The 11,067-nt window shown below is 48.9% G+C and overlaps 1 protein-coding gene across 1 annotated transcript in view; it reads left to right on the forward strand.

Moving 5' to 3' along the window:
- Positions 1 to 11,067, forward strand: part of LOC103614561 (girdin-like) — a gene marked incomplete at its 3' end in the record, with an annotated part of 26,417 nt that overhangs the window by 5,231 nt on the left and 10,119 nt on the right. The window contains 7 exon segments of the mRNA XM_017732706.1: positions 1,023 to 1,198; positions 4,615 to 4,768; positions 7,560 to 7,675; positions 9,544 to 9,636; positions 10,113 to 10,219; positions 10,994 to 11,061; positions 11,064 to 11,067. The exon segment at positions 11,064 to 11,067 is cut by the window's right edge and continues 109 nt beyond it. Of these exon segments, the coding sequence (XP_017588195.1) occupies positions 1,023 to 1,198; positions 4,615 to 4,768; positions 7,560 to 7,675; positions 9,544 to 9,636; positions 10,113 to 10,219; positions 10,994 to 11,061; positions 11,064 to 11,067 (718 nt within the window).

The following is an 11,067-nucleotide window of genomic DNA, read 5'->3' on the forward strand; positions in this document are numbered from 1 at the left end:
GGAATGTCCCTCCTACCTCTATACAGATCCCTGCACTTCCCATCTTACAACACTTGGATGCCTTTGTAATCTGGTTTGGGCTAGAAATTTGGTCTATTGCTTTTGGTTTTAATATGAATTACACAGGGAGGGTTTGAAAAGCCCTCCCCTGGCTCCACAAGCTGCTGGATCCAATGCAGGAGTTGCTGCCCTCACCATGCCAGACACCAAAGGTTCCTCATTTTCTCCTGGCAGGTAAATTCCATCCACACCAACAAGGGGGTCTTTTTAACAACTGTTTGTTGCACAAACACAATGGTGCCCAGCCATAAACTGACTTCTGCAAGTCTTGTTGTCATGTTTTTGCCTTAGAGACCCTTGAATCTGGAAGTTTTTCCCAGTACAGAGTCTTCCAGGCTATAATTTTTGGATAAATGGTGAAGCACTGGCAGTTTAATTCTTAAAGATATTCAGATCTGCCTCCTTTCCAGACATTCCTTGGGAAAATAGTGATGCTCTCCAGGAGTGATCTAGTATTTTGTGTGTCTCCTGCCAAAGAAAACATGTCTGTGACTCTGTGTCCGTCTATTTGCTTTCTCTCCAAGATTGGACTTGATGATCTCAGGGTTGGAACTGATGATCTTGGAGGTCTTTTCAACCTTAATGATTCTCTGGTTCCCTCAGTATCTGTTTACTGGTGTTTAGTTTCCACCAAGCTGTACTTAGGGTTGAAGGGGCTGAGGATAAACCAGGTTGGAAGAACTCTGACTGGGGGGAGCAGGTCCTATCACATGCTTGGCAGTCAGGGAAGGGTATGTGAAGAGAAACCTTGAGAGAGAGGGAATAGGGCTGAGATAATGGATAGCAGGGAGTGGGAGGCAGTGAGGGAGTTGGGAAGCAGGAGAGACTTGAGGAGCTGTTGGGCTCCAGGAGAAATGGGGCTGTTGCAGTGAGGAATGTTTAGAGGAGGTGGGACAGATCTCAAGGAAATCCTGGCCTTTGTTTGTTCCTCTTCTGACACCAAGCCTTGCCTTGCCTTGCAGAAATACAGCTGAAGGAGGTGCAGGAGATGCTGGAGCAGGAAGGTTTATCCCAGATCTCCTGCAGCGCTACCAGCGAACAGGTCGCGTATTTCCTGGTGGAGCGGGCGGTGCTGCTAGGAAAGCTCGAAGTGGCAGCCCAGCAACTGGAATCCCACAGCATCATGGATGGACTCCAGGTACCTCCTGCTCTGTGGCTCTGGCTGCCTGAGAGCTTCTGGGAAAGGAGTATCTTCTGGATATTTCTGTAATGAAAACTTCTCCTGTCTTTGAGGCCACTGTGGAGTCTTGGGCCTGAAATACTTGAAGGAGCTACAAGAAAGATGGAGAGAGAGTATTTACAAGAGCCTGGAATGTCCGGACATGGGGGAATGGCTTCAAATGGACAGAATAGGTTTAGGTTGGATATTGGGAAGGAATTCTTCCCTGTGAGGGTGGTGAGGCCCTGCCACAGGGTGCTCAGAGAAGCTGTGTCTGCCCCATCCCTGGAAGCGTTCCAGGCCAGGCTGGACGGGCCTTTGAGCAATAGTGGAAGGTGTCTCTGCCCATGGCAGGGGGTAGAATGGGATGAGCTTTAAGGTCCCTCCCAACCCCAAACCAGTCTGGGATTCCAGGATTCTAAGTCAGCGCCTTTCTTAATTCTCACACTTTGCACTTGATTTACTCCCACATCTGCACAGGGACAGTGAAATGGATTAATTGTAATACTATATTGAGGAATTTGTGATGTGGTTGGGGTGAGGATCTTCACTGGGTAAGAATGACTTTCTCTGGGTTCAGGGGGAGCAGAGGAGGCTGAGGGCAGAGCTCACTGGTGGCTGCAGCTGCTCCTGATCTCTGCTCTCTGTGAGCAGGAGCAGGATCTGAGGGAGCAGCTGGAGCTGTGCCAAGGAGGGTTAGGTTAGATATCAGGGAAAGGTTCTTCCCCCAGAGGGTGCTGGGCACTGCCCAGGCTCCCCAGGGAATGGGCACGGCCCCGAGGCTGCCAGAGCTCCAGGAGTGTTTGGACAGCGCTGCCAGTGGTGCCCAGGGTGGGGTTGTTGGGGTGTCTGTGCAGGGCCAGGGGCTGGACCGGATGATCCTTGTGGGTACCTTTCAGCTCAGGATATTCTGATTCTATGGTTCCAAGGCCACCAGTTTCCACCTACTCTTGACTTATGGCCATGTCTCAATGGAGCTGGAGTCCAGGAGTGCTCTGGGATTCTGGGAGCTGCTGTTTGTCCCTGAGCTCCCAAACACTGAGGACCTCAAATAGGGGTCAGGGCTCCTGCTCCTGTTCCTTTCTGTTTCTCCCTGCTGACAGGAATGGAATGACACAGCAGTTTGGATTGGAAGGGACCAGGGACACCTTCCACTAGACCAGATTGCTCCAACCTGGCCTTGAACACTTCCAGGGAAATGTTACAAATTTAATACTCTCTGTTTCCAACCAACCACAGCTTCTCCACAGTTCTTACACTGGGCACTCTTTCTGTGGTTTTAACCAGATATGGACACATTGGAGATGTGTTTTCCTGGCTAACTGTCTCCCTGACAGGACTGATTACTCTCCCCAGTGATGTCATTGCTATCTGTGCCTGTGGAGCAGAAACTGTTGATTAAACACTCCATTGTTCCCGGGAGCATCCCACTTGTTTTGCAGAACCATTAGAGTTGCTGCAGTGTTACGGGTTCATGTGTTAATTGCTCCTCTTACTCTGTTTACTGGAATGTGTGGCCTTGCTTGTTCCCAGCTGGCCTGTTCCACTCTGGAACGAAGGGCTGGACACGTTCCTGTCTGGTACAGGGATGGATTCAGCTTTTAGCCAGACTGCTCAAGCAGAATTGATTGTTTTATTGCATCCCCAGGAAAGCAGAAAGGCGGGATACAAACCTGCCTTGCTGTGTGGTCAGCTCTGGGAAATCCATAGGGAAATGCCTTCTGGATTCATGGCATGTGCCAGCTCACTCACCCTCTGAAGTGCCGCATATTGATGGCAACCAATGTGCTGAGCCTTAGGATGCAGTGGAACCCTCAGTGCAGATGCAGTGGAACAGGAATGTGTAACTCCATAAAAAAGAGGAACATGGAGCAGTGGTCCAGGGAACCTCATGGAGTTCGAGTCCCTGTGCCTGGGTTGGGGCAATCTGAGAATGAGCACAGGCTGGGGGAGGAATTAATGGAGAGCAGCCCTGCGGGACGGATTTGGGAGTTCTTACGGAAAGCTGGACATGAGCCAGGAGTGTGTGTTTGCACCCCAAAGGCCAAACAGCATTGTGACTCTGCTCCCCTCTGAAGAGACCACCCAGCAGTGCTGCTCCAGCTCCAGGACCCCAGCATAGGAAGGAACTGTTGGAGTGAGGCCATGGAGATGCTCTGAGGGCTGGAGCCTCTTGGAAGCCAGGCTGGGAGAGCTGAGGATGTCCATCTGGAGAAAGCTCTGGAGAGACCTTAAGGCACCTTCCAGTGCTTAAAGGTGCGCCAGGAGAGCTGGAGAGGGGCTTTGGACTAGGGTCTGGAGTGCCAGGACAAGGGGGAATGGAGGAGGAATTCTTGGCTGTGGGGGAGGTGAGGCCCTGGCACAGGGTGCCCCGAGAAGCTGTGGCTGCCCCTGGATTCCTGGAAGTGTCCAAGGCCACTTTGGACAGGGCTTGGAGCAACCTGGGATAGTGGAAGGTGTCCCTGCCCATGGCAGGGGGTGGAACTGGATGGTCTTTAACATCTCTTCCACTCCAGGCCTTTCTATGATCCCATGATTCCAGGTCTCCCAGTGTTACTCTGACAAAGTGAGCCAATCACACTCAGTGCCAACACTTGGGGCAAAACTGAGCCCTCCAGCTCTCATGGGCAGGCCCAGGAGATCAGAGGTCTTAAAAAAGTAGTGAACCCACAGAAGCCCCCAGAGTAGCTGGGAGAACTGAGGGATTTTCACAAGGGTTTGGGATAACTCCGGTTGAAACATTCCCGTCAAGTATAAGGCACGATAATAAAACCCCTTCTAGTCAAGATAGGTTGGAAATGAAAATCCCCCTCAGTGGTCCTGAGGGACACGTGTCAGTGCCAAGGGACACGTGGCCCTGTGCTGGTGGTGCTGCTCTTCAGGAACATCTCTCTGTGCAAGGCTGGCTTTGCTCACACCTGTCAGGCATTGGGAGCTGAATTCCCAGAGCAACAGGAATGCATACAGCTTCCTGGGGAGACAGAAATAAGGAAATAACACATTTTCCTCCTGGTGACCTGGCTCATAGTTGAGATTTCATAGAATCAGCAAGGTTGGAAATGCCGTCCAAGATCATTGAGTTCAACCATTCCCCCAGCACTGCTAGGGCCACCACTAACTCAAGTCCCTAGATGCCACATCCACAGGGTTTTTGAATACTTCCAAGGGATGGTGACTCCACCACTGCCCTGGGCAGCCCATTTCAACATCTAACCACCCTTTCCCTGAAGAAATTTTCCCTACTATTCAAGCTAAACCTCCCTTGGCACAGCTTGAGGCTGTTCCCTCTTGTCCCGTCCCTTGTTCCCTGGGAGCAGAGCCTGACCCCCACCTAAGGCATCAACATCACCACAGGGTTTCTCATTTCCATTGGCACGTTAACCCTTGTGCTTCAGTTCTGCAGGGAAGAGCTGGAGGGGGAACCAGCATTGCCTGCAGGAATTGTGGGAGATCTGGATGAGGCCCCACAGAGGCTGGTGGTGGCCCAGGAAGATATCCAGAGGGTGACAGAGGAGCTGGAAGCACCAGGCAAGGAGCAGAGTGGAGCAGGTAAGCGCTGCTCTGGTGGCCACTCCTGGCCTGCTCTTAGCCCTGGCTGGGTGGGGGGAGGGGGGGGGCGGGCAGCCTGTCCTGTGTCCTCTCTGTTTGGAATGTGGGAAAATCAGTGCCAGGAGTCAGTCAGCCTGCTCACTAGGAGGTGGGAATGCAGTTGTTAACAGTCACAAATCCATTAATTCTGAGCCTGGGCTTCTCTGGTCTGTGATGCATCTGCACAGTCTGGACTAATTTCCTATCCCTGGCTCCTCGCCAGGGAGAAATTTCTGCCCTAGGAGGGGATGGAGAGGAAATGATGGCTTGGTCTGGAAGCACAGTAGCTGAATTACCATGTGCACAGGGTTAGTTAGCAGAGCTGGACACCTCATCCCAGGGTTCTCCAGGTGCAGTTTGGGATGTTGCCTCCATAGGATCCTTAGCAAGTGCAGCAGTGGGGAAGTGACTGGGTACATTGTCCTTGCTGAGAATATTCCCTTCACCTCCTTGAAATAGCTGTTGACCAGCCCTGAAGTGTTACTTATTAGTAGGATTTTTTATAAATTCTGACTGTAGAAATAAACAGCTTTCTGGTGGTAAAGCTGCTCTTGGAGTGAAATGTCCATGGAAAATGTCCTTAGCGATACACAGGTGTCTAGATGCTCTCTTGGGGGGTTCCTTGCATTGTCCCCAAATCTGTGATGCAGAATTTCATTGGAGAACAGCAGTTGGGATGAGGTGACTCATCCCAGCCCCATGTGCCTTTCCAGGGACCAGCTCCCTTCCCTGGCACTACCTCGGACAGGTTTAGGGCACAATTGCAGATCCTAGGGCTCCCCTTGGAGCTCACACACACAGCACCAGGACCTGAGAGCTCCTCTCCAGCCCCAGCAGCTCCTCTCCAGCCTCCAGCCCCATCATTCCCTGCCTTTTCATCCCTGTACTGGGTGGGGATCGATCCATAGTCCCCAGGGATGGGGTGAGTGGTGTGGCTGGGGCCGTGCTGGCTCTCTGGATGGCAGCTCCAGTGCTGGCTCTCTGGAGCACGGACGGGCTCCAGCCTGGGACTCTCACAGATTGTAGCCTGCTCAGGGAAATCTGTGCTTTCTGAGGTGTCAAATGAATACAAGGCTTTGCAAACGGTGAGTAAGGGTTTAATGCTTGTTTTGTCTCTGGGATTTGTTGTGCTGTGTGTGCAAAATGAGGGTGACAGAGTCGCAGTGGCTTCCCTGGTTCTCTGTCTCCGCATGGCTTCTCCTCCTGGCGAGCTCTGAGACAGCTGGTCTGGGAATCAATTGATTTGCTACTAAAAACCTAAACTGGGATCACTGATCTTTAGTAAAACCCCCTTAAACAGCATATTTTGGTTCGGTGGTAACTTGTGTGCATTGGAGGGAAGAATTCCTGACCAGTTTGAGCCCAGTTAGTGGGATTTTGGCGAGGAAAGGCTTTAAATGCTATTTAACAAAGTGCATAAGGAATGTTGCGGGGTTTTTCCAAAGCAGAACTAGGCTGCCACATCCAAACACTGTTCTCCTTGTGGAATCACCCCTGTGGTCGGCCCTGAAGGAAGCTGAGGGGGAAAACCAGGAGAAGGAATGGGAAAATAGGGGGTGGTCAGGATTTTTGCAAGAGGAAAAGAGCTGGAATTTTATTATCCTTTTATCATCCTTTTAATCATCATTTTGGTATAATTTTATCATCAATCTGTGTAGTGATCAACATGCTTTTGAGTAAAATTTCTGTTCTGGTGGAAGATGGGGTTGGAAGGAGATGATCTTCAAGGTCCCCTTCCAATCCAACCCATTCTATGATTCTGTGAAGATGTTCTTTGCTTTTTATTTTAAATGACACAACTGAAAATCTGACATCAGAATCCTTGTTTGAAAAAGGAATTTGTTGCTTTTTCTGAACTGGAACCAAAGAAAGAGATTTGTTTATTATTTTTTCCTGAATAGACATAAAATTTAAACTAAAATTTCCTGTGCCCAGTGTTAAGCTTAAAAGGGAAAAATATTTCTTCCCTTTTCTCTAAGGAAATTTGTCTCCCTGTTTTTTGGGAGGAGATCAATGTGTCCTCAACATGTGCTCTTAGTACAAACACCTTTTCCTATTTCTGCCCTGGAAATATTGGGAATCTGCATTAATTGGTTTTGGTATTAATTTAGTCATTGATCCAGGTTTGAAGGCTTGGTGTGCAATTTTTCCAGTTGTAGCCATTCCATTAAATTTTAATGCCTGGACAACATGGATACGTTGGCTGGGATTGTGTTCCTGCTTGTGGCAATGATGGATTTTATGGTGAAAATTCAAAATGCGGCTGTTTGGGTTTTCCAAAGAGTTTGTGAAACCCGTATGAAATGAGGTGAGTGATTTAAATGAGGTTTACCTCCATGATCCAGAGGTAAACTGAATCACTGGAATAATGATGGAGAGACTGCTGTTGAATCTGGATCTCCAGGGACATCCTTTGCTGTGGGAGGGAGAGGGCGTGGATGTGGGATGTGTTCCCACGAGGATGTGGGGTGTGTTCCCATGTGGGTGTGGGATGTATTCTCAGTGGATGCGGGATGTGTTCCCATGTGGATGTGGGATGTCTTCCCAGTGGATATGGGATGTATTCCCACATGGGTGTGGGATGTGTTCCCGTGTGGATGTGGGATGTGTTCCCATGTGGGATGTGTTTCCAGTGGATGTGGGATGTGTTCCCATGAGGACATGTCCATGCTGCCTCCCACCTTTCCCATGTGTGGGATCGGTGTGGGCAGGGCCAGGCCAGTGACCACTTTCCTGGTGCCACTGTCTCCAGACAGGACTGAGCTCCAGAGGGCCATGGAGCACAACAGCCGGCTGGACAAGGAGATCCTGGCGCTGCGGGCGCGGGTCCAGACGCTCGACCTGGAGAGGAAAGCGTTCCTGGAGCTGGTGAGGATCCACCAAGCCAAGCCAACAATCGTGGGCTGGCTCCTGGAAGTCATCCCTGCTCCCAAACCTGCCCTGCCTTCCCCTTTTCCCTCCCTGTTCTGTGCCCAGTCTTTCCAGAGCTGCACTTTGGCTGTGTTGTGGTTCATGGAGCAGTAAAATTTGGGAACCAGGCAGAATGCAGCTCTGGGAGCTTCCTTCCATGCAGGAAGAGTTGGAGGGATTCTAACTGAGTGGGGGCTTGAGGATTTTGGGACACATTTTCCTGTGCCTGTGGAGAGGGATCAGCTCCCTGCTCCTGGTTGGTGTTTACCCCAACTCAGGTGTGTAAACAGAGTAAGGAACACATGTGCCTTTCCCTGGACTGGATTAAAGAGTTCAGTTTACCTAAGTTTGTCTTTAACCCCTCAGGAGCTGGTTTGAAATCCATTTGAAATTTATGCTCATTTTTGATCCCTCTCAGCCCCTTTAGTTTTTAACTTGGCCACATTGATTAATTTGCTTATTTTCTGTGGGCTCTCTTAATGGAATGACTCACTATTACATTACTATTACATTATTATTAGTTAAATGCTCGGTGTCGTACAGCCAGGATTCTCTAAATGCCACCTAGAATTAAGGAACAATTAAGGAACTATCAGCCAGATAATTCCTTACTGAAGTTGCCAACAGGGAAGGGATATAGGAGTCTGCTTCCTATTAAAATGTGTCATTGGGCACAAAATCTGCTGCTGTTCTTATTTCCTGATTTCCTTAGATCAGCCTTTGAGAGCCTGGAATTGCCTCTGCCGTCCCAGCACTGAGAGTTCTTGGCTGTCTTGCAGTTCTCTCACATCAAATGAGTATCGTTAAATTAATACAAGTATCTCTGAGAATATAACTTTTCAAATAATATTTATCAGATAATATCTTGAATAGGATTTATTCCCATTTGAGGGGTTCAGAATTTTACGGTATTTTTTATAGTACAGAATTTTTTATGGTTTTGTTCCTTGCATTTAAAAAAGTTGCTGGTTCTTCCATGTCTGTCACCACAAACCTTGTGTTTACAGCATGGTCTCTTTCTGGAGCTGCAAAAAGCATAGCTTAGTTCAAATTCCTCTGTTTACTCTTTTTTTTATTCCCAATAATGTTTTCCTTGCTGTAGGACATTGCTCCTTTCAGTCATTATGGATACACACGTGTATGTATAGATTATAATAAAGTAGAAATATAATATTAAAATCTATTTATTTGTCTATATATGTCTATGTAGACAAAAACCATATAGATACATGTAACATATTGTGGTCACCAAACAGGAAAAAATGTAGCCAGACTGAGATCAGTTCCAGTCACATGTTAAGCTAAAAGCAAATTGCCTTTATTCCTTAGGAATGGGGTTTAACTGTTGGCACAGAAGTTGAGAACCCCTCAATTTTTAATTTATAGAGTAGAAAATGTAATTTATTACCAACTACATCAGCTCTGTGTCCTGAAAGGTGTTTTCTTGCCTGTGGGTTATGAAGAGCAGGGGAGGAGCAGGGTGGGCAGTTGGTCTGGGATGAGCTCTGACTGTGGGGTGAAGAGCTGCTGCTGGTAATGGAATTCCATTGATCTCATGGATGGAAGACACTGAAAGGTGTCCTCAGAAATAGCAGTTGGAATCTGACACAATGTGGGTGTGGTCAGGAAGCGAAATAAATTCAGGAAAATCACCCTTTAATGGATTGCACATTCCCACTTTCGCTGTTCCTTGTCTGAGGCCATCCGGCAGCTGGAGCAGCCACAGGATCTCAGCAATCCCTCAGGATAAGGAATAGCAATAAATTAATAATAAATATGAAAATGGAATGTTTGCCAAAACTCAAAGCGGGTGTTTTGTGTTGCAGGTGGAGCAGCTCAAGGAGGAGATCTGTGAGTACCAGTGGAGCAAGAGGCCGGAGCCTCCACCGGCCGAGGGAGTCGGAGCAGCCTCACTGCAGGTGTTTCCAAGGGCTCGCTCTTTGTCATTCCAGAAAAACAGGGTCCCCTCTGCATCCCTGACCCTAGCTGTCTGTGAGAACCTGGATGTTCTGTGGTTGGAGGGTTTTGCTCCTAGGGCCTAGAGATGAAGCTGACGTGACTCATGTTTTATTTCTGAGAGACGCAGGTAGCCTTGCAATCACTCTGTGCTCGCATGGGAAAGATGTAGAGCTGTTGGAGCTGAGTGAGAAGGCCAGAAAGATGCTCCGAGGGCTGGAGCCCCTCTGCTCTGAAGCCAAGCTCGGAGAGCTGGGGGGGTTCATCTGGAGAAAAGAAGGCTCCAGGGAGACCTTAGACCCCTTCCAGGGCCTAAAGGGGCTCCAGGAGAGCTGGAGAGGGACTTTGGAGAAGGGTCTTTAAGGTCCCTCCAACCCAATCCATCCTGGGATTCTGGGATCTCAATCCTAGTTCTGTGCTAATGTTGATTTTCTCTCAGGCACAGGGCACACGGGAAGAAGCAGGAGCCGATGGAGACGCTGGTGCCAGCAGAGCTGCCCCGTATCAGGAACATGGAGATCAGGGTGGTGAAATTCTCCACAAAAGGTGAGAGGTGTAGAAATTCTTCACCCCTTGTACTTCCACTGGTTCCTGGTGCTGTGCCTCTGGTGCTCTGTCTTGCAGGATTATTTGGTTACTAAATTGTTTTAAATACCCTTTAGGACTTTGTTCTTCTGCTTCCAGATGGGAAAATTTGGAGGTGATGCAGTCCTGAGGATTCACTTCCTCCAGTTAAATGCTGACACTTCCTCCAGTTTGTTGCTTTCCTAAAAGAAGGGATTTGGGCTTTTGGAGCTCTCTGCATACAAAAATGTTGTCTTTAAACCTGTTTTGGTGCTGGGAAGTCTTCTCTGGATTTGGATGCTCTCCAGGAGTGCACCAAAACACCTGGCTTTCAACCATAAATATGTAAACAGGAATTTCTAAGGGAATTCAAAGCTTTGTTCTCCCAACACCTGGTCAGGAGCTGCCACACCTCTTTTGGCAGATTCAGGGAGGAAAGGGGGGCTGATCCCATCCCTCTGGATTTTTCCCTTCAGATTCCCAAGCCTGTTCTCCACCTCAAGCAGCTGAATTTGCTGTTGTCTCTCTGCTGTTGGGAACCTTGTGCCTGACCTGTTTCCTGCCGAGACCTTCATAATTCCTCGTGTAGATCCCATCACCCCTAATTCCCTTCTAAATAAGGACAGGCACAGACCATGCTGGATGTGAGACTGGAAATCAGCAGGAGAGTGTGAGGAAAACCTCGGCTTTTCCTTGCTGGTGGGGAGCAATTGGAATGCAGTTCCAGTCCTGGTCATGCTGGGTTTTGACGTGCAGGTGCCGGGAAGCCGTGGAAAACATCGAGGGCAGGAATTCCCAGCTCCTTCCCAAGCTGCAAACACTGGAGCAGG

The sequence above is a fragment of the Corvus brachyrhynchos genome, unplaced genomic scaffold (genome assembly GCF_000691975.1).
Source record: "Corvus brachyrhynchos isolate BGI_N302 unplaced genomic scaffold, ASM69197v1 scaffold215, whole genome shotgun sequence".
Classification (NCBI taxonomy): Eukaryota; Metazoa; Chordata; class Aves; order Passeriformes; family Corvidae; genus Corvus; species Corvus brachyrhynchos.